This window comes from Hyla sarda, chromosome 3, assembly GCF_029499605.1.
Source record: "Hyla sarda isolate aHylSar1 chromosome 3, aHylSar1.hap1, whole genome shotgun sequence".
NCBI classification, from domain to species: Eukaryota; Metazoa; Chordata; class Amphibia; order Anura; family Hylidae; genus Hyla; species Hyla sarda.
Genome location: NC_079191.1, coordinates 315,049,997 through 315,074,288, shown reverse-complemented (window position 1 = coordinate 315,074,288; position 24,292 = coordinate 315,049,997). Strand labels below are relative to the sequence as shown.

The following is a 24,292-nucleotide window of genomic DNA, read 5'->3' as shown; positions in this document are numbered from 1 at the left end:
CAATCACTCCATACATCCAGACAAGACTCCAAGCCAGGTGATGACACCTCTCCAGTGACAGGTGGCACATTGGTATCCCGGTACGGCTGCCTATGGTGGCTGCCCTGGGACAACCTCGGTAGGCATTCCCGCGGCACTCTGTGATTGCCCCTGTGCCAATTCACCTACCAGGAGATCGCTGAGACACACCGGAGACCTGTTTCCCTCATGCAAGATGGCGCAAGTTGTTCCCTGAACGAGCGTACGCATGCACGAATAGGACGCCGCCTGTCTCTAGGTAACAGTGGGCGTGATTAGCCACGCGGTGTTGTTTTCATATGTCACTTCCGCACGCTGGACTGTGCCTCGCTGCGTGCCGGAAGCCCCCTCCTTCTCCTCCTACCTACGCCGGCTGCCGGGTGAGTGACGGAGGCCTCTGCCCACTGATGTATATGAACTTTTTCACTTTTCTTTTGTATATACACCATATACACTGTACTTCTTACACATGCACATGTAATGCGCAGCACACTGCTGCACCTGATATTTGTGTTCACTGCATAATTTGGAAATCACCATGATCGCCGCTTTCATTATATGCCTCATGCTTTGTTTACATGTCAATCATGTCAATTTGTGCATGGTCCTGCTTGACCTTTAAATACCCTCCTTTTCCACCATTTTATTGCTTGATAATGTCTGGGTGAGCCGGCCGAAACGTCGCTCGTTGGAGTGAATAAAGACACCACTTTCTTCACCTAACTGGAGTGCCACTGTTTCTACTTCCTATATATATATATATATATATATATATATATATATATATATATATATATATATATATATATATATACAGCAACAGGAGAATCCTTTGGTTGTATATTTTTTTTTAGGGGTTTTCCATGATTAAAAACATAGATGCTTTCCTCTAGAAACAGTGCCATTCTTGTGCTCATTTTTTTCTGTGCTATTGAAGCCTGAGTCCATTAAAGAGAATGGAGTCAAGTTTGTAATATTAGACACAACCTGAGAACAGATGTGCCACCACTGTTTTTTGAAAAAAGGCAGCTATATTGACAACAAAAACGAAGGCTTCTTTTTGGGTGCTTGTGGATTGACGCTACCTCATTGAACTAAGGTATCAGTGGCCTTTCACAGGTCACATTCGAGATCTACCAAATGTACCGTATATCATTTGTCTACCCAGGACCTAGACGTTATATTATTTTTGTATTTTTTTGTGTCATACCTTTGTATAAACAGTCAACATCTTTATTTTTTATAACTGAGGTCTTCAAAACAGAGCACAATATCCCAAATATTCTCTAGAACAAAGATGGAATGAAGACATGCCCACACTTATTTACTTACTACTTTACTTTACCTCTCTCATGTTGTTTCCTGAACAGTCTGGTAGAAATTTCCAGAGCTTTTATCGCTGTTTTGTGAAGCTCTTTCCTCAATTTGTTTGTAATGCCTAAAACATAATATGCAAAATAGTGTCTGTTAGATAAGTGAATAATGTGTGAAAATGAGAAAACTTATTATGTTATAGACCAGTACATACAAGATGACCAAATGTATGTGGACGCCTGACTATCACCTACATGAGCTTGTTGGATATTCCATGACAAATCCATGGGTATTTATATGGAGCTGGGTCACCTTTAGCAGATTTAACAGCGTCCACTCTTCTGGGAAGGCTTTCCACAAGATGTTGGGGTCTTACTGTGGGGATCTGTGCCCATTCAGTGAGCATTAGAGGTCAGACACTGATTGACACTGGTACATATCAGGGATCTGTACAGCTCACTTAAGTTCATCCATACTAAACTTGTCAAAACATACCTTTATAGACTTAAAGCGCAACTGGCATGAAATCTGGGCGCAATAACCTGCACACAGCCTTTGCACTGTGTGCATGAGGTGTGTATAGCAATGTTTTTACCTAATATTTGCAGGCTTTCATGACCCCAAAAAATGCTTTTGATCAAAGCCACTGACTGTTGGATTGGTGTGGCGTGAGGTATGCGATGCCCCGCTGCCGCCACGCCCACCCCCTGTACTGTATGTCAGCTCTGAGACCGATGTGCGATTGACACACAGGTCCCAGAACATGCGCCCTTCACATCACTTTTTTGGCTGGTTATTATACTCGTGCCCATTATCTTCTTTCTCCTCTCTGGTGGAGACACGCGCGCAAGCAGGACAGTTCCTGATACTAGGGGTAGAGTGTAAGCAAGATTTTTGCCCCAAGCGCTGCGCAGGCAAACTGAGGAGGAAGACGACGGCAGGAGCGAGTGCTCGCTGGGGGAAGAGCACGTTAGATGAGCTGAAGGGCGCATGCGCTGGGACCTGTGTGTCAATCACACAGCGGTTCGAGCGCTGACATACAGGGAGTGGGCGTGGCAGCGGCGGGGCATTGCGTACCTCGCGTCACGGCTATCCGTCAGTGGCTTCGATCAAAAGCATTTTTTGGGGGTCATGAAAGCCTGCAAATATTAGGTAAAAACATTGCTATACACACCTCCTGCTACAAAGGCTGTGTGCAGGTTATTGCACCCAGATTTCATGACAGTTGCGCTTTAAATATGCATACATGTATAGGTTATTGCAACAAACTTGGAAGCAACCGTTGTCTAAAATGTCCTAATATACTCCAGTACTGTGCACAGGCGGCACTCTGCTTACCCTGCACACCGAGATAATGCCATGACGCACAGTGTGCAGGGTAAGCAAAGCGCTATCTACCGGCTGGCACTAAAAACCTAGCTGCATGCACTACCTACCTATCTGTACTATCTACCTACCTACTTGAGGGTACAATTTACCTACCTATTGGGGGTCATTACTTACCATCCAGGGGGGATTACTTAATGTCTACCATTGGGATTCCCTATTCTGTCTACAAGGGGCATGTACCTAAATAGGAAAGAGGGAAATTAGCTATATACCTACTTACTGGGAGATATCCTACATATCTAATGGGGGCATATTACACTGTATGCACTCCCACTCTCCCAAATTCACAGGCCAGGGAGAGATGCACAATATGACAGTTGTCAGGGGGGTGCATACACACCTTTGTATGTGTATACAAAAATCCTTGCACTGGCTTGTCTGTGGGTGTTTGGGCAGAGCAGAGATGTAGGGACACAGCCCTTTCATCCTAGCAATCTGTGGGAGTCTTAGATCCCAGACCCTCACCAATACAAACTTCTGACATGTCACCAGGGCCGGATCTTCATTGGCGCTCATGGAGCGCCTAGTCCGGGCCCCGTGCCTGCAAGGGGCCCCTGTCACATTAGGGACATCCCTGTGTCCCTAAATGATTTTTCAGGACACAGGGATGTCCTGATTTTTCAGGACACAGTTACCTCTCTGCGGCCCCGCGTTAACTTTAAAAACGCAGGGGCCGCCAGGAGGTAGCACACGCAGGGACGTCACTGACGTTCTGTGCGTGCGCCCATAGTAACAGAGCAGAGCAGAGGACGCGTGTGCATGGTAAGTAACCAGCGGCACGTCATCTTCAGTGTTCCGACCACCCCACCTCCGGTTCCAGGACCTACTGCTATGGCCTATAGGCCATAACAGTAGATCTTGACCCCGGAGTGGTGGTCGAAATACTGAAGTGGGCCAGTACACAGGCATACAGCCTCCAGCCATACACTTTATATGGCTGAAGGCTGTATGTCTGTGGGGAAACTCTACTGCACCTAATGTGGGGAAACTCTACTGCACCTAATGTGGGGAAACTCTACTGCACCTAATGTGGAAAAACTCTACTGCACCTAATGTGGAAAAACTCTACTGCACCTAATGTGGGGAACTATACTGCACCTAATGTGGGGGACTATACTGCACCTAATGTGGGGAAACTCTACTGCCAACCTAATGTGGGGAAACTCTACTGCCAACCTAATGTGGGGGAACTCTACTGCCAACCTAATGTGGGGGAACTCTACTGCCCCAAATGTGGGGGAACTCTACTGCCCCAAATGTGGGGGAACTCTACTGCCCCTAATGTGGGGGAACTCTACTGCCCCTAATGTGGGGCGAACTCTACTGCCCCTAATGTGGGGCGAACTCTACTGCCCCTAATGTGGGGCGAACTCTACTGCCCCTAATGTGGGGCGAACTCTACTGCCCCTAATGTGGGGCGAACTCTACTGCCCCTAATGTGGGGCGAACTCTACTGCCCCTAATGTGGGGCGAACTCTACTGCCCCTAATGTGGGGCGAACTCTACTGCCCCTAATGTGGGGCGAACTCTACTGCCCCTAATGTGGGGCGAACTCTACTGCCCCTAATGTGGGGCGAACTCTACTGCCCCTAATGTGGGGCGAACTCTACTGCCCCTAATGTGGGGCGAACTCTACTGCCCCTAATGTGGGGCGAACTCTACTGCCCCTAATGTGGGGCGAACTCTACTGCCCCTAATGTGGGGCGAACTCTACTGCCCCTAATGTGGGGCGAACTCTACTGCCCCTAATGTGGGGCGAACTCTACTGCCCCTAATGTGGGGCGAACTCTACTGCCCCTAATGTGGGGCGAACTCTACTGCCCCTAATGTGGGGCGAACTCTACTGCCCCTAATGTGGGGCGAACTCTACTGCCCCTAATGTGGGGCGAACTCTACTGCCCCTAATGTGGGGCGAACTCTACTGCCCCTAATGTGGGGCGAACTCTACTGCCCCTAATGTGGGGCGAACTCTACTGCCCCTAATGTGGGGCGAACTCTACTGCCCCTAATGTGGGGCGAACTCTACTGCCCCTAATGTGGGGCGAACTCTACTGCCCCTAATGTGGGGCGAACTCTACTGCCCCTAATGTGGGGCGAACTCTACTGCCCCTAATGTGGGGCGAACTCTACTGCCCCTAATGTGGGGCGAACTCTACTGCCCCTAATGTGGGGGCGAACTCTACTGCCCCTAATGTGGGGCGAACTCTACTGCCCCTAATGTGGGGCGAACTCTACTGCCCCTAATGTGGGGCGAACTCTACTGCCCCTAATGTGGGGCGAACTCTACTGCCCCTAATGTGGGGCGAACTCTACTGCCCCTAATGTGGGGCGAACTCTACTGCCCCTAATGTGGGGCGAACTCTACTGCCCCTAATGTGGGGCGAACTCTACTGCCCCTAATGTGGGGCGAACTCTACTGCCCCTAATGTGGGGCGAACTCTACTGCCCCTAATGTGGGGCGAACTCTACTGCCCCTAATGTGGGGCGAACTCTACTGCCCCTAATGTGGGGCGAACTCTACTGCCCCTAATGTGGGGCGAACTCTACTGCCCCTAATGTGGGGCGAACTCTACTGCCCCTAATGTGGGGCGAACTCTACTGCCCCTAATGTGGGGCGAACTCTACTGCCCCTAATGTGGGGCGAACTCTACTGCCCCTAATGTGGGGCGAACTCTACTGCCCCTAATGTGGGGCGAACTCTACTGCCCCTAATGTGGGGCGAACTCTACTGCCCCTAATGTGGGGCGAACTCTACTGCCCCTAATGTGGGGCGAACTCTACTGCCCCTAATGTGGGGCGAACTCTACTGCCCCTAATGTGGGGCGAACTCTACTGCCCCTAATGTGGGGCGAACTCTACTGCCCCTAATGTGGGGCGAACTCTACTGCCCCTAATGTGGGGCGAACTCTACTGCCCCTAATGTGGGGCGAACTCTACTGCCCCTAATGTGGGGCGAACTCTACTGCCCCTAATGTGGGGCGAACTCTACTGCCCCTAATGTGGGGCGAACTCTACTGCCCCTAATGTGGGGCGAACTCTACTGCCCCTAATGTGGGGCGAACTCTACTGCCCCTAATGTGGGGCGAACTCTACTGCCCCTAATGTGGGGAGAACTCTACTGCCCCTAATGTGGGGAGAACTCTACTGCCCCTAATGTGGGGAGAACTCTACTGCCCCTAATGTGGGGAGAACTCTACTGCCCCTAATGTGGGGAGAACTCTACTGCCCCTAATGTGGGGAGAACTCTACTGCCCCTAATGTGGGGAGAACTCTACTGCCCCTAATGTGGGGAGAACTCTACTGCCCCTAATGTGGGGAAACTCTACTGCCCCTAATGTGGGGAAACTCTACTGCCCCTAATGTGGGGAAACTCTACTGCCCCTAATGTGGGGAAACTCTACTGCCCCTAATGTGGGGAAACTCTACTGCCCCTAATGTGGGGAAACTCTACTGCCCCTAATGTGGGGAAACTCTACTGCCCCTAATGTGGGGAAACTCTACTGCCCCTAATGTGGGGAAACTCTACTGCCCCTAATGTGGGGAAACTCTACTGCCCCTAATGTGGGGAAACTCTACTGCCCCTAATGTGGGGAAACTCTACTGCCCCTAATGTGGGGAAACTCTACTGCCCCTAATGTGGGGAAACTCTACTGCCCCTAATGTGGGGAAACTCTACTGCCCCTAATGTGGGGAAACTCTACTGCCCCTAATGTGGGGAAACTCTACTGCCCCTAATGTGGGGAAACTCTACTGCCCCTAATGTGGGGAAACTCTACTGCCCCTAATGTGGGGAAACTCTACTGCCCCTAATGTGGGGAAACTCTACTGCCCCTAATGTGGGGAAACTCTACTGCCCCTAATGTGGGGAAACTCTACTGCCCCTAATGTGGGGAAACTCTACTGCCCCTAATGTGGGGAAACTCTACTGCCCCTAATGTGGGGAAACTCTACTGCCCCTAATGTGGGGAAACTCTACTGCCCCTAATGTGGGGAAACTCTACTGCCCCTAATGTGGGGAAACTCTACTGCCCCTAATGTGGGGAAACTCTACTGCCCCTAATGTGGGGAAACTCTACTGCCCCTAATGTGGGGAAACTCTACTGCCCCTAATGTGGGGAAACTATACTGCCCCTAATGTGGGGAAACTATACTGCCCCTAATGTGGGGAAACTATACTGCACCTAATGTGGGGGGACTATACTGCACCTAATGTGGGGGGACTATACTGCACCTAATGTGGGGGGACTATACTGCACCTAATGTGGGGGGACTATACTGCACCTAATGTGGGGGGACTATACTGCACCTAATGTGGGGGGACTATACTGCACCTAATGTGGGGGGACTATACTGCCCCTAATGTGGGGGGACTATACTGCCCCTAATGTGGGGGGACTATACTGCCCCTAATGTGGGGGGACTATACTGCCCCTAATGTGGGGGGACTATACTGCCCCTAATGTGGGGAAACTCTACTGCCCCTAATGTGGGGAAACTCTACTGCCCCTAATGTGGGGAAACTCTACTGCTCCTAATGTGGGGGAAACTATACTGCACCTAATGTGGGGAAACTATACTGCACCTAATGTGGGGAAACTATACTGCACCTAATGTTAGGAAACTATACTGCACCTAATGTGGTGGAACTATACTGCCAACCTAATGTGGGGGAACTATACTGCCAACCTAATGTGGGGGACTATACTGCCAACCTAATGTGGGGGACTATACTGCCAACCTAATGTGGGGGACTATACTGCCAACCTAATGTGGGGGACTATACTGCCAACCTAATGTGGGGGACTATACTGCCAACCTAATGTGGGGGACTATACTGCCAACCTAATGTGGGGAACTATACTGCCAACCTAATGTGGGGAACTATACTGCCAACCTAATGTGGGGAACTATACTGCCAACCTAATGTGGGGAACTATACTGCCAACCTAATGTGGGGAACAATACTGACAACCTAATGTGGGGAACTATACTGACAACCTAATGTGGGGGAGCTTTACTGCACCTAATGTGGGGGAGCTATACTGCACCTAATGTGGGGGAGCTATACCGCCAACCTAATGTGGGGGAACTGTACTGCACCTAATGTGGGGGAACTGTACTGCACCTAATGTGGGGAAACTGTACTGCACCTAATGTGGGGGAACTGCACTGCACCTAATGTGGGGGAACTGTACTTCACACGTAATGTGGGGGAACTGTACTGCAAACCTAATGTGGGGGAACTGTACGGCACACCTAATGTGTGGGGACTTGTACTGCCAACCTAATGTGTGGGGACTTGTACTGCCAACCTAATGTGCGGGGACTTGTACTGCCAACCTAATGTGCGGGGACTTGTACTGCCAACCTAATGTGCGGGGACTTGTACTGCCAACCTAATGTGCGGGGACTTGTACTGCCAACCTAATGTGCGGGGACTTGTACTGCCAACCTAATGTGCGGGGACTTGTACTGCCAACCTAATGTGCGGGGACTTGTACTGCCAACCTAATGTGCAGGGACTTGTACTGCACCTAATCTGGGGGAACTACAACCTAATGTGGGGAAACTATACTGCACCTAATGTGGGGGAACTGTCGGGGGGGGGGGGGGGGACCATCATAATGAAGTGCCCAGTCTTCCAGGCAGCCTTAATCTGGCCCTGCATGTCACTATGAATTGCCAGAGGCTTGTTACAATGTTAGGTACAAATGTGTGACCTAAAAACGTTCATAAATAATATATATATATTTCTAATTGGTTAGATAGGTTCAGATTTTTTTCTTTTTTGTTCCTATAGGCAGTTTGACAAATGTGACAATGGGGGTTTCAAGTACAGAAAATCTGCAACAATACTCAAAATCTTATCAGCTGCACAAAATCTGCAGCATATACACTCCTTGTGTACATTTAGCCTTACTTATATCATTAACATGTAGTATGTTCTTGTTTCAGAGCATACACTATTTGTTTCTTTAACTCCTGTACTCCAGAGAAAAGCTATCTCCTCCCTGTAGTCTGGGCTGCGGTAGGCATCTAATCTCTACAGCTTTAACTATAATGAGATCACTTGTAGGCTGGGTAGTAAATACTATCATGTACATGCTTAAAGAAGTGTAATAGCAGTCACTTTAAAGGAGAAATGCAGCACAAAACTTTTACCTCCGCTTGTGCCCGGGCTGCAAATACTATAAAACAAACTTTAACTTACCTTCCTAAATTCCCCTGTTTCGCCATCCTGGTCCTCCAGCTCTGCTCAGCTCCCTGCTTCTTAGGCTCGGAACATCACACTGAGTTCAGCGTATCGCCTGCCGCAGCGATGTCCCGCCTGGGCCAGTGATAGGCTGACTGCGCTGTCATGTAAGGAGCCCGGGCAGCAGGGTGAAAGTGGGGCCCGAGCTCCTTACATGACAGTGCGCTCAGCCTATCACTGGAATAGGAGGGACATCGCTGCGGACGGCTATACGCTGACTGCAGTGTGACGTTCTAAGCCCAAGAAGCAAGGAGCCGAGAAGCGCCGGAGGACCGGGACACCGATATTGGTGCAACAGGGAAATGTAGGAAGGGGAGTTTTTTAAAGTTTTTGCTGCCCAGGCACAGGTAAAAGTTTTGCGCCACATTTCTCCTTTAAACAGTAAAACCCCTCCAAAAGACCACCCCTTAGACATTTTATGTGACATATTATTAATCCATCAAAGAATATAATTAGCCACCATTTTCTTTCGGAAGACCACCCCAATTAAAGACCACTTTCAGGTTATCTTCTTAAAGTGGTTTATAAACAAGGCAAGGAGGTAAGACTAAACGGATAAAGAAATAAACACACTCGGCACAAACTAAACAGTGGAAAATTTCTTATACTAGAATCAATATGCAAGGTCAAAGATCAATAGAGCGGTAAATGGGTAACACAATATGGGGTCCTCAGAATAACTATTTAGTGAAAACATTTCTTACCTTGGAAATCATTTTGATCTGTTGAAGGAGTATGCACATAGATATAAGACTTGAGCTTCTCTTGTTGGACTGCTTGTGTATCAAGCGTAATGGCTTTTCGGAGAGAATGGATTTCATATGTGATAAACACACAACCTCTGGTTGCAAAAAGACATTATGGGAAATCATTGAAAATAAAAATATCATCTGCAGTGTATTCCCTACTAAAATAATTGATAATATGTAATGTTAAGAGCCTCAATTATTACATATGACTGAACTCTATTTAGCTGCAGACAAAAGAAGAATGTTTTTCTGAGCTAGCCATTTGTTCACATTACATGAATAACATTTTCTAAATAACCTTCCAAAAATAACAATTACAAAACCATATAAGGCTAGTTGTGTAGTATTCGAGGCAACTATGCTATTTACTGGCCTTCGGATGAATGGCCATTTCTACATGTAACCCGTTTTCTATTCAAGATTTTTTTTTTTTTATAACTATGTGTCTGTCTGCTCATCCCCCACCAACATTTTGTTCTTTTGGGATCCTATTGCTCCAGGTGCCCAGACTCATCCCCCCCCCCTCCTTCCCCTCTGCCCTGGTTTTGACTGCTTACTCTAGGTTTGCCTTCTGAACTTGCAAAATTGTGAACCCATGGACTTGTGGATTGTCTATTTGGCATGCTTGTGTTTTCCACTGTTATAGCTGAACCTTTCTCTACCCCTTCCCTTCCTTACCCCTCTTTCCCTAAATGCATTATTATGTTATTTGAAAAATGTTTAGTAAAAAAAAAAAGGTGTGTGTGTCAGCTATTCTGAGATGTAGTTAGCAGTATTTTCTGATATTTTCCCTTGATGGCATTCCATTAAATGATTTCATATACATGCCATTATTCAGTCGCTTCCACTTGATTGAGTCTTGGCTTTTGTCTAAATAAAGCTGAAGGCTGGATGTGCAGTGTGACCAATCACATTAGGCCGAGGATGCCATGTGACATACTCAGGACATCTACAGTGTAACTTACTAGATGAAAACCAGTCACATTATGCAGAATATACAAAGAGTAGACATAATATTAAAATAACTGACAGGTTAATAGAATAATATTGATTAATTCTTGATAATAGAACTTGTCAAATGATTGGATATATAAGACACCAAGTAAACAGTCAGTCCTTGAAGTTGATGTGTTGAAAGCAGGAAAAAATTGGCAAATGTAATGACCTAAACGACTCCGACAAGTGCCAAATTGTGATGGTTAGAAGACGGCCACAGCATCTCCAAAATGGGATGTGGGATGTTTCCAATATGTCGTGGTCAATAAGCACTCAAAGTGGTAAAATAAAGGAAATCATGTGACCCAGTAATAGGGTCATAGGCACCCAAGCCAAAGTAGTTGTGCATCAATTACAGTATTAGGGCAAGCGATCCGGAATGCACTAAGGGTAGTGCAGACCAATGAAGGTAGTGCAAGGTTCTGCTAAGAAACCCTGCATCCTGTCATTCACATGGAGGCTTCTTTGATATGTAACAACTGAATAAACATTGTTACAGACATGATATACCGGTATCTGACCTCTGGGACCACCATCAGTCATGAGAATGAAGGTCCTTTTTCCACAAAATTTGAGAGAGTACAGAGATCAGCTATCTTCAAAAATCCCCTTGGCGACTGAATGGAGCATTGGCCATGAGGTGCTGATTTTTGGAAAAACTCCTTAAATAAAATGTGTTTTATATAGTCTAAAATAATGGCATTAAAAATATATTGTGAGTCCTTATTTTTCTATTCAAAAAAAATAAAAGTTATGGGATATACAGCTAAAAAAAAAAAAAAGTGTTGCACAAACATTTGAAGACGTTAAGCACTGAGACCCCAACCGCTCTAACTTTTGACATGTCTATGCGACACTTCAAACATTTAATAAAATGATAGAAACACTTTAAAGCGTACCTGTCAGATCCCACAAAAAAAAAAATGATTATATTACTCAGTACCTAATTTTTATGCCTCTATCACCTATATTTATTATAAAAATCCCTCTTTTCATTAGCTCACAGTGTTAGAAATCCTTTCAGGGAAGGTGGCCGTGTCCCTCCCTTGTGTTGATAGGAGGTGAGTTATGTGTCTGCTCATGCAGCCTTGTCCAAGAGTCATCTCTTAGGCTCCTTTCACACTATGAATTTCTCCGTTTACAAACGTCCGTCACATGTTCCGTCACTACAGCTGCAAAACCCGGCCTTTACAAAACCCCTGACGGCCGTGACTAAATTGCATTTCAGCCTATGGGGTTTTGTAACTGCCCGTTTGCACCCGTATATGCCCGTAATTCATTACTGGCGTTATACAGTGACGGGACATCGTGGCGGAAAAATTACTGTAATTGCAGTAATTTTTCCGCCACGATGTTCCGTCACTGTATAACGCCCGTAATGAATTACGGGCATATACGGGTGCAAACGGGCAATTACAAAACCTCATAGGCTGCAATGCAATTTAGTCACGGCCGTCAGGGGTTTTGTAACGGCCGGGTTTTGCAGCTGTAGTGACGGAACATGTGACGGAAGTTTGTAAACGGAGAAATTCATAGTGTGAAAGGAGCCTTAACCACAGACAAGCCTGATGCTGCTGCAGGACTGATCAGTGTGCCAGTAGGTATGGGGACCCCTAGTGGTGCGATTTCCAGGAGCGTTTTTCTGTATTAAATATTTTAAAAAATGTAATCAACTTTATTACAAAAAATCTTTGAAGGGGTTATCCAGGATAAGAAAAACAGAGCAAATTTCTGTCAGAAACAGCTCCACGTCTGTCTCAAGGTTATGTGTGGTATTACAATTTGGCTCCATTCACTTCAATGGAACTGAGCTGCAGAACCACACCCAACCTGGAGGCAGGCAAGGAGAGACTTTTGAAAGAAATAAGCTCTGTCTTTGTATTCCTGGATAACCCTTTTAACCCTTTAAGGACATAGGGCATATGGGTATGCCCTTGGATCCTGGTACTTAATGATGGATGCAGGGCGAACCTGTACGCCCTGGTCCTGTTACCGGGGTTTGAAATGTGTTCACGAGCTGCACATGCTTCAAACTCCGGTGGGTCCCGACTGCAATCAGCAGCCAGGACCCAGGGTTAATGTCGGACATTGAACGGGAGGATGCCCGGAATTAACCCTTTAGACACCACAATCAAAGTTAACTGCAGTGTCTAAAATGCTGGGTTAATGTGCTCAGCGGAGCTGATCAGGACCATCACGGTGAAACAGTAATGTCCTGATGGACTGAGAGGACGGCGGGAGGACCCTTACCTGCCTCCTTGCCATCCGTTCAGTGTTTTAAAGGTCCCCGCCAGCAATAACACTGATCAATGCTAAGCCAAAGCTCAACATTGAACAGTGATGCAATCCAAAGATAGCATGGTATAGCCCCCTATGGTGCCTTAAATAAAAAAAGGAAAAAGTGTAAAAATAAAAAGTTCATAAATGTGAATAAGCTTCCTCCCCTAATAAAAGTTTGAATCACTCTCCATTTACCATTTTTTAAATAAAATAATGTAATTAATAATAAACATAATCATATGTGGTACCGCCACGTGCGTAAATGTCTAAACTATAAAAATATAAGGTAAGTTAAACTGCACGTTCCATGGCATACACGTAAAAAAATTCCTAAGTCCAAAATTGTGCATTTTTGGTCACTTCATATACCATAAAAAATGTATTAAAAAGCTATCAAAAAGTCCCATCAAAACAAAAATGGTACCATTAAAAACTACGGCGCAAAAAAATTAGCCCTCATTTAGCCCTGTATGCGGAAAAGTAAAAAAGTTATAGGGGTCAGAATATTACAATTTTAAACATACAAATTTTGGTGCATGTAGTTAGGATTTTTTTTAAGTAGGAAAATAAAATAAAATCTACATCAATTGGTTATCTTTGTAAGCATATGGACCTAAAGAATAAAAGATAAGGTGTCATTTTTACTGAAAAGTGCACTGCGTAAAAACGGAAGCCCCAAAAGTGACAACATTTAGTTTTTTAAATTTCACCCCACAAATAAGTTTTTTTTGTTTGGCTGCAGATGTTATAAAATAAGTGATCTCATTACAAAGTACAATTGGGGAAAATGGGCTGAGTCCTTAAGGGGTTAATTATTTATCAGTAACAACTTCTAAAAATGTTTTTGGATCTGACAGTGCCCATTTAAAGAGTACCTGTCATGATTTTGTTACATTTTATAATCCTCCCAGTTCACTGCCCCCATTATGATAAACTACTCCCTGGCTTTATTTTTTAGTTTTCTACCTTGATATTGCTCTGTTTTTCTCAGCTTCTAAGAAAACAAAATGGATAGCGGCACTAGCAACATATATCTTCACTCTCCTATTAGGACCCCCGTCACGGCTGAGAGAGTCTCTGTTCTGACCCGCGGTGGTGCTAGGACAGAGAATCAGGCATCAGTATACAATGTTGAAACAAAAATAAAACATAGCCCGCACTCACCGCACAGTACGGGTCTCACGGCCTCGGACTCTGGACCTCCTCGGTAACGTTACCGAGGAGGTCAGGAGTCTGAGCCTGTGAGACCCGTACTGTGCAGTGAGTGCGGGCTATGTTTTATTTTTGTTTCAGCTCTGTTTTTTCTACTCAGTCTCAGTCAGATTCACAGACTGGAAAAGGGCATTCCTCAGCAGGTGTGACATCATCTGAAGCCATACAGGGGGGAACTTCCCTCCTCACTCTACTACACACAGCCCAGAGCAGTTCAGTATGAGATGAGCTATGATTGGCTAAAGCTGCACCCCCCCCAGCACTCCAGACAGCATTTCCTGATTTTGGACTTCTGCTAGGCCAGCAGGAGTCCAAAGTATGTGTGAGAGATAAGGGGAAATGTGCTCTGGACAAGTATGGAGACACCTAGTGGCAGCTTTTTAAAACAAAAATAAAACAATGAAAACTTAATATTTTTTTTTATACAAAGTATATTAGAAAGATTTTTTATTTACCATAAGGAGTGCAATAGCAAAAATCTGTTTTAATGACAGTGCCCATTTAAGGGTTTAAAGTAGGGTGCAAAAAATAGACAGTGAAAAAAAAAACAATAATAGACTTGATATTATGTAACATTCAAGTAGAAGTGAAATGACGGATCACTTACCGGTTCTAGCAAGTCAGGCAGGATTTTCTTTATTTCAGGTACTGCATAGTGGTACACCAATGCGGGGCGGGTGTGTGTGTGTGTGGGGGGGATTCTCGGGTGAGACGCAGGGGGGATGAGGCAACGCCGTTTCATTCCAGCAAGGAACTTCTTCCGGTCTCACCCGAGAATCCCTCCCTACCCACCCGCTTTTGTGTATCATTATGCAGTACCTGAAATAAAGAAAATCCTGCTTGACATGCTAGAACTGGTGAGTGATCTATCCTTTCACTTCTACTTGAATATTACCTTGCTACCATAAATACTTAGTCGGGATGTAGAGAACCCCGGGAGTGTTACAGGGGAATAAAGACCTGAATACTCCTTCTCTAGAACAGACATGGTCAGCAAATTGCCTCTATACAGCGTGCAGTGCCTGGTGTATTTCTACTGCTATTTATTTAAGACTTGATATTATACTTACTGTTGAAAACCTTTGCACATTTTCTAACCTTCCTAGGTGGAATATTTTAACCCCTTCATGACCCAGCCCATTTTCACCTTCAGGACCTGGGCATTTTTTGAAAATCTGACCACTGTCACTTTAAACATTAATAACTCTGGAATGCTTTTACTTATCATTCTGATTCCGAGATTGTTTTTTTCGTGACATATTCTACTTTATGTTATTGGTAAAATTTCACTGATATTTGCATCCTTTCTTGGTAAAAAATCTAAAAATTTCATGAAAATTTTGAAAATTTACCATTTTTCTAACTTTGAAAGTCTCTTCTTGAAAGGAAAATGGATATTCCAAATAAATTACATATTGATTCACATATACAATATGTCTACTTTGTGTTTGCATAAAACAATTGACAAGTTTTTACTTTTGAAAGACACCAGAGGGCTTTAAAGTTCCGCAGCAATTTTCCAATTTTTCTCAAGATTTTCAAAATCGTAATTTTTCAGGGACCAGTTCACGTTGGAAGTGGATTTTAAGGGTCTTCATATTAGAAATACCCCATAAATGACCCCATTATAAAAACTGCACCCCCAAAGTATTCAAAATGACATTCAGTAAGTGTTTTAACCCTTTAGGTGTTTCACAGGAATAGCAGCAAAGTGAAGGAGAAAATTCTAAATCTTCATTTTTTACACTCGCATTTTCTTGTAGACCCAATTTTTTTATTTTTACAAGGGGTAAAAGGAGAGAAATCACCCTAAAATTTGTAACCCAATTTCTCTCGAGTAAGGAAATACCTCATATGTGTATGTAAATTGTTCGGCGGGCGCAGTAGAGGGCTCAGAAGGGAAGGAGCGACAATGGGATTTTGGAGAGTGAGTTTTTCTGAAAGGGTTTTTGGGGGGCATGTCCCATTTAGGAAGCCCCTATGGTGCCAGAACAGTGGACCCCCCCACATGTGACCCCATTTTGGAAACTATACCCCTCATGGAATTTAATAAGGGGTGCAGTGAGCATTTACACCCCACTGGCGTTTGACAGATATTTGAAACGGTGGATTGTGCAAATCAAAAATTTTATTTTTCATTTTCACAGACCACTGTTCCAAAAATCTGTCATACACCAGTGGGGTGTAAATGCTCACTGCACCCCTTGTTACATTCCGCGAGGGGTGTAGTTTCCAAAATGGGGTCACATATGGATATTTATTGTTTTGCGTTTGTCAGAACTGCTGTAACAATCAGCCACCCCTGTGCAAATCGCCTCAAATGTACATGGCGCACTCTCCCTTCTGGGCCTTGTTGTGCGCCCTCAGAGCACTTTGCACCCACATATGGGGTATCGCCGTACTCGGGAGAAATTGCGTTACAAATTTAGAGGGTCTTTTTTCCGTTTTACCTCTTGTGAAAATGAAAAGTATAGGGCAACACCAGCATGTCAGTGTAAAAAATTTATTTTTTTACACTAACATGCTGGTGTAGACCCCAACTTCACCTTTTCATAAGGGGTTAAAGAAGAAAAAGCCCCCCAAAATTTGTAAGGCAATTTCTCCCGAGTACGGCGATACCCCATATGTGTCCCAAAACTGTTGCCCTGAAATACGACAGGGCTCCAAAGTGAGAGAGCGCCATGCGCATTTGAGGCCTGAATTAGGGATTTGCATAGGGGTGGACATAGGGGTATTCTACGCCAATGATTTTAAACAGGGTGCCTCCAGCTGTTGCAAAACTCCCAGCATGCCTGGACAGTCAATGGCTGTACCAGACGTTTTTCATTTTTTTGGGGGGAGGGGGGGCTGTGTAGGGGTATGTGTATTTGTAGTGTTTTTTATTTTAGGTTAGTGTCAGTGTAGTGTAGTGTTTTTAGGGTACAGTCACATGGGCAGAGGTTCACAGCAAGTTTGCCACTGGAAGTTTGAGCTGCAGCGCAAAATTTGCGCCATCTCAAACTTGCAGCACTCACTGTGAACCTCCGCCCATGTGAGTGTATCCTGTACATTCACCTTGGGGGGAGGGGGCAAACATCCAGCTGTTGCAAACTCCGAGCATGCCCTTTGGCTGTCCGTGCATGCTGGGAGTTGTAGTTTTGCAACAGCTGGAGGAACGCTGGTTTGGAAACACTAAGTTAAGTAATAAACTTTCAAGTGTTTTGCAACCAAACTTAGTGTTTCCAAACCAGTGTGCCTCCAGCTGTTGCAAAACTACAACTCCCAGCATGCATGGTCTGTCAGTGCATGCTGGGAGTTATAGTTTTGCAACAATTGCAACAGCTGGAGGCACTGAGTTAGGAAACGGACAATGTTTCCCAACTAGTGTGCCTCCAGTTGTTGCAAAACTACAACTCCCAGCATGCCCAGACTGCCCAGGCATGCTGGAAGTTGTAGTTCGGCAATATCTGAAGGATCAGATGTTGCCGAACTACAACTTCCAGCATGCTTGGGCAGTCTGGGCATGCTGGGAGTTGTAGTTTTGCAACATCTGGAGGTCCACAGTTTGGAGACCACTGTATAATGGTCTCCAATCTGTGCTCTTCCAGATGTTAGAGAACTACAACTCCCAGCATGCCTGGACAGACTGAGCATGCTGGGAGTTGTAGTTTTGCAACATCTGGAAGAGCACAGATTGGAGACCATTATACAGTGGTCTCCAAACTGAGGACCTCCAGATGTTGCAAAACTACAACTCCCAGCATGCCCAGAAAGCCAAAGGCTGTCTGGGCATGCTGGGAGTTGCAGTTTTGAAACTCCCAGAGGCAGCAGTGAGATCGCTTTACTGCGATCTCACTGCTGCCAATGAAGATGCCGCACTGCTGCCGGAAACTCACCTCCGGGACGCAGCGCCGCCGGGACCGCATGGAGGACGCCGGGACCGCTCGGGACACCGCTCGGACGGGTAAGTGACGCCGGGGGAGGGGTCAGGGACACTTAGCAGAGCGGTGTGTGTCCCGATCCCCGTGATCGGGACTCACACACCGCGCTGCTAAGTATTCTGATAGCGAAACGCTGCTATCAGCTAGTCAGATTTGACCAGCTGATAGCAGCGATCGCTGGTGGGGGGTGGGGGATGAAACCTCCCGTGATCGCACGGTAAGATGGCTGGCTATCAGTGATAGCCACCATCTTACCGGGCGCTGCGGGATGCCGCAAGTAGCGGCAGTAATGTTCATGACGTACCTGTATGTCATGGGTCGGGAACACCTTGCCACCCATGACGTACAGGTATGTCATAGGTCGGGAAGGGGTTAAATGGGTACTCCGGTGGAATTTTTTTTTTTTTTTTAAATCAACTGGTGCCAGAAAGTTAAACGGATTTGTAAATTACTTCTATTTAAAAATCTAAATGCTTCCAGTACTTAGCTGCTATATTCTCCACAGAAAGTTATTTTCTTTTTGAATTTCCTTTCTGCCTGACCACAGTGCTTTCTACTGACACCTTTGTCCATTTTAGGAACTGTTCAGAGCAGGAGAGGTTTTCTATGGGGATTTGCTCCTACCTGTACAACAATTTAATTTGGTTTGCATTTATTTACTAAAATAGATAATTTACTTACCCTAAAAACAGTGCTCTTGCAATCCTTGCAATGCCTCCTAAGTGAAAACAAGGATAAACAGCATAAATTGTTTGAATAATCATATATTAATAGGGAACATGGAGTTCTCCCTCCCCCCCCCCCCAAAAAAAAAAAATCAGCAAATTCAGTTTTAAAGGGTAGCTCCCACTATCATGTTTTTTTTCTGCCCCTGCCTAATGTCCTTCTATCCCTAACAACCTCCCTGCCTTTATTTCTTTTTTTTTACTATTTTAAAAATGGCATTTAGTTTGCCTGGTAGTGTGCTCACTACCAGGCAGACTTCCCCGGCAGGCACCACGTCACTGATGCCTGCTGGGGGCCAACTTCCGCCCTTAGTTCTCCTAACAGGGTGTCTCCAGCTGTTTCACCACTACAACTCCCAGCATGCCCTGACATCTACTGGCTGTCAGGGCATGCTGGGAGTTGTAGTGGGGAAACAACTGGAGGCACACCGTGATGGCCGCACATCCCGCTCCCCGCCGCGCAGCCCGCAACCCCCCTCACCCCCGCCCCATCACGCCGCTCACCTCCCTCCCCCCCCCCTTAGTTCACCTACTCAGTGTCCCTCCAGCTGTTTCCCCACTACAACTCCCAGCTTGCCCTGACATCTATTGGCTGTCAGGGCATGCTGGGAGTTGTAGTGGGGAAACAACTGGAGGCACACCGTGATGGCCCATCCCGCACCCGCCGCGCAGCCCGCAACCCCCGTGGCCCCGCTGCACCGCAAAACCCACTACCCCCCATCCTCTCCCCCCGCAAAAACATTCAGTAACAGACACAACATAGATAATCTTACCTGTCGCCGGGGCCTGCCAGGGAGCCTGCGCGCGTCCTCTTCATTCAAAGTGCTCGCTCCCGCCTGTCTGATTGACAGGCGGGAGCAAGCACCACAGTGAATGAATTCCGACTCGTTGCCAGGCTTCAACGAGTCGAAATTCATTAGTGACGTCACTGCCCAATGCATTCGGCCACTAGGAGGGCGACCCCTAGTGGCTGAATTTAAAAGTGATTTTAAACTATTTTAAAATCACTTTTTTAAATTAAAGTATATTAGAGATATGTTGTAGTATTTAAGTACTACAACATATCAATTTTTTGATTTCATGACAGTGCCCATTTAAGTGATGCAGGAAGATTCTGTCATTATCTCTGAATAGTCTGTTTGATGATATATTGTTGTTATAGTGGCACTTATTTGACAATGTCTGCAGCTCATATCCTAAACATATGCTGACAGATTTCCTTTAAAAGGGTTCTCCAGTCGAAAGCAATTTTTTTCTAATAAACTGGTGGCAGAAAGTTAAACAGATTTGTAAATTACTTCTATTAAAAAAAATCTTAATCCTTCTAGTACTTATCAGTTGCTGTATGCTCCACAGAAAGTTGACTAGTTTTTTTTCAGTGTGACCACAGTGCTCTCTGCTGACACCTCCCTACTGTCAGGAACTGTCCGGAGCAGGAGAGGTTTGCTATGGGGATTTACTTCTACTCTGGGCAGTTCCCAACACGACAGAGGTGTCAGCAGAGAGCACCGTGGTCAGACAGAAAACAACAACTCAATTTCTTCTGGAGCATACAGCAGCTGATAAGTACTGGAAGGATTAAGATTTTTTTTTATAGAAATAATTTACAAATCTGTTTAACTTTCTGGAGCCAGCTGATATAAAAAAAATTGTTTTCCACCCGAGTACCCCTTTAACTACTCTTTTCCAGGACCTTGCTGAGAATTTGTAATCCTTTAAACCCACAAAATAGTTTAGCAGTCATATAATATAGTAGAAAATAAATCCTCAAACACAAAAACATGCAAACATATTGACTTAATTCCATAGTAGTGTGGTCCACCATAGTGCAGCTAGATGAACCACGGAACTGTTTTCTTAGCAAACAATAAAAGCCAAATGTATAGAAACAAAATCATAATGAGTACAGAATAGTGACCCCCTAAAAGAGGCTTCCAAATAGGCAACATCATAAAGACGTTTATAGGTTCTCCCTGAGCTTGCCTGTTTCTCTCCCACCACACAAAAATGTAATTGGGCTTACTGAATAATAAAATTGGCTTAAGCGGAGTTGTTGAGTTTTTAACATGCATTTTTCTTTGGGTTGGAAATATTCCTGGTCTCTCAATGTGATTTAATCACTTAAATACATGTTAAAAATGTAATAAAAATGCACAGTGTAAACCCAACCTTCCAGTGAGATGAAATAAGTTCCACAAAAAAACATAGACTAGTGTGAGTGATTACATACAGCACTGCTGAATGTTAGTGCTATTGGATATAATAAATACAAAAAGTAGATAAATGGTGCACTTACCACATTGCTAAATCCATAATATTCAAACCATTAAAAGTGAAGAAGGTCTACTAAAAGAGCTAGATGCAATTCAGATCTTGAGGATCTTGTTGAATTGCACCTAGCACTTTGTAGGACCAGCTTCATTTCTAGTGGATTAAATAAAACTTCCTTTCTACTTTTTTGGATTTATTAAATGGACTTATGGTTTATTAGCAGAGCGCCACTTCAGCTTCATATTTAAGCAGATAAGAGATTAAAATGAACTGTTGTCAGCATTGACTGCAACTCAATCATTAAAGAAAAGAAAAATAGTTTAGGCACTGCCTGTGCCAGTAACATTTAGATTATGGAGATAAAGTGCACAAACACAACCGCGTGTAACGGACCTGGCAGTGCTAAACGCTGAAATAGCAACAGTCCAAATATTACAATGTAGAAATAAAAGCGTTGCACTCACTGGAATGGTCCTGATAAAGTCTTCTTTATTGTAGAAACATTAAAAACTATACATCTCAAGCATTATGAAAGCAAACAGGGAGAGCTGAAGAGCAGGTGCAGGAGGTGGAGGTAGAGGCGACATTCCGTTTTACATCCTTACGATGCTTCTTCCGGCCTCACTACCTGGCCCTGTTCTAGACACACTTAAATACAGGTGGTAAGAGAGGAAAAATAAAACACATACAAAGACCTGTGTTAATAAATCAATGAAGGCATTTATTAAAGAAATGAGCTAAGATAATTTCTCTCATTGAGCCCTAAGGGACCTAGTGTGTTCAGCCTAATTATTCATCTAGCTTCTTGTTGAAGCAACAGGGTTTCACGATCACTGTTCATGCCAGCAGAATGAATCCGATCAAAGCCTACAAATTGTACTTCAGCGCCATTGCTGTCATGAACATCTTGCATATGCATAATACATTTCATTGCACAAATACCTGTCTTTAAAGAGTATAAGTGTTTGCGGATTCTTTTGAACAGTGCACTTTTTGTTTTCCTTCATTGTATAGTCTGCATGTGCATATCAGACAATATACTAGGTGGGTGCTTTTGCACGTACTAAATTGCTTTACTGAAACATTAAATCAGACTATGTTGAAAAAACGCTTGGCCATGTTGTATTTACAGAAAGAGCAGTTCCAGCATGGGAAGTTCCCTATAGGGACAATTCTCTCTAACCAGTCAGTAGTTTGTAAATCTTTATTAAGTTTTTTGGTTTTTAAAATATCAATAATAGTTTTGGTAAGCAAAGGTTTATTCTTGTCAGTTTCTTTAAAGGGGTACTCCAATGCCTCAGTGTTCGCCACGCCCCCTCCCATAGACTTGCATTGAGGGGGCATGGCGTGACATCACGAGGGGCATAGTCGTGATGTCACGACCCCAGCAGTTCAATGTTCTGAACGCTGGGGCGTGGAGTACCCCTTTAAGTTCACCTTCAATAATAAACACGTTTTTGTAAATAGCTTGACTGATCTTTGAATTCATAGGGGTGTCTATAAAATAAACTTTTTCTCAGTATTTTTAAAATTTGACCTAGTTTTATTACATATTAACAGGGCGGTGCTGTGGTTCATGACAGCAATCCCCGCTGCACTACAATTTGTAGGCAGAATTCTGCTTGTGTGAACAGTGAACCATGTTGCTTCAGCTAGAAGCTAGGTGGATATATAGGCACTAGGTCCCCTAAGGCTAAATGAAAGAAATCTTAGCTCATTTCTTTAATAAATGCATTTCTGTCTTTGTACATTACTTATGTTTTTATTTTAATAGCAATGTATTCATTGTTTTATAATTACACAGGTCTTTGTATGTGTTTTCTTCCACTCTATTTATTTATATTATTATTATTATTCTTATCAGCTGTATATAAGTATGTCTAGAATGGGGCCACGTAGTAAGGCCAGAAGAAGCATCGTTAAGATGTGAAACGGAACGTCGCCTCTACCTCCACCCCCTGCACCTGCTTTTCAGCTCTCCCTGTTTGCTTTCAAACCGCTTATGAGGTATCGTTTTAAATATTTTTACAATAAAGAAGACTTTATCAGGACCATTCCGGTGAGTCCAATGTTATCAGTGCTACACTTTAGCATTGACTTCTACTCCTAGCCTTGTGGTGCTGGCTCTGCTCAAATATGAACTGTTGTCGGTATTGACTACTTTCACCTAACCATGTGGTGCTGGCTGGGTTCTCTACTTCTGAAGTCTCTTACTACTGAATATGATAATAAAGATTATATTGAACTTACTGATATTTTTCCAGTTGTCTTGTGTTGATGCAGTTCCAGAAGTAGTTATTTTTCTACAACAGATAAGACAATACGCTGCTACTGACATATTTTACCTGCAAAGAATTAAAACAAAACAAAAATTACAACCATAAATCAAAACAAGTCAAAGCATTACAACAAATCACATTAAAAAGGTAATCAGATCTATATGAAGTGTTCTCTTTACTGTAAATACAATGTAACAGCATCAAGGTTTCTCTGTGTTGAAGGGGTAAACTAGCAAAAGGCTGTATGCTGGTTAGTCATATTAAACTAAGACTGGTTCCCCCAGCAATATAAAAAATTCCCCTATGAACATACACTGCTCAAAAAAATTAAGGGAACACTAAGATAACACATCATAGATCTAATTGAATGAACTAATCGTATGAAATACTTTCGTCTTTACATAGTTGAGTGTGCTGACAACAAAATCACACAAAAATTATCAATGGAAATCAAATATATCAACCCATATATCAACGCCGTCATCTGTACTTTTTATCGAAACCACATTTGCATATATGAAACTTTTAGATAATTTTTTACAAACATTTTTTTTTATAAAATGTGACAAAAAAAGTTTTTGGACTGTTTTTTATCTTTTACGTTTACACCATTCACTGTACGGGATCATTAACATTATATTCTGACAGTTCGGACATTTACGCACGTGGCGACACCAAATATATTTATTTAAAAAAATTATGCGTTTTGGGTGTAAAATGGGAAAAATTTTCACTTTTATTGGGGGAGGGGATTTTTTTTTTAACTTTTAATTTTTTTACTTTTTATAATTTTTATAATAGGTGACTATAGCAATCCTTTCATTGCTATTACTGTTCAGTGCTATGTATAGGACATGGCACTGATCAGTATTATCGGTCATCTTCT

At 44.1% G+C, this 24,292-nt stretch overlaps 1 protein-coding gene across 3 annotated transcripts in view; it reads right to left on the bottom strand.

The window, feature by feature from the left end:
- Positions 1-24,292, bottom strand: part of SERAC1 (serine active site containing 1) — a 106,809-nt gene that overhangs the window by 64,290 nt on the left and 18,227 nt on the right. For all 3 annotated transcript variants that reach the window (XM_056567100.1, XM_056567098.1, XM_056567099.1), the window contains exons 2-5: positions 23,378-23,472; positions 18,813-18,849; positions 9,679-9,815; positions 1,364-1,456 (exon numbers count right to left, since the gene is read on the bottom strand). In XM_056567100.1, coding sequence (XP_056423075.1) covers positions 1,364-1,456; positions 9,679-9,815; positions 18,813-18,849; positions 23,378-23,465 — 355 coding nt within the window. In that variant the 5' untranslated portion in view covers positions 23,466-23,472. The remainder of the gene's footprint in view (positions 1-1,363; positions 1,457-9,678; positions 9,816-18,812; positions 18,850-23,377; positions 23,473-24,292) is intronic.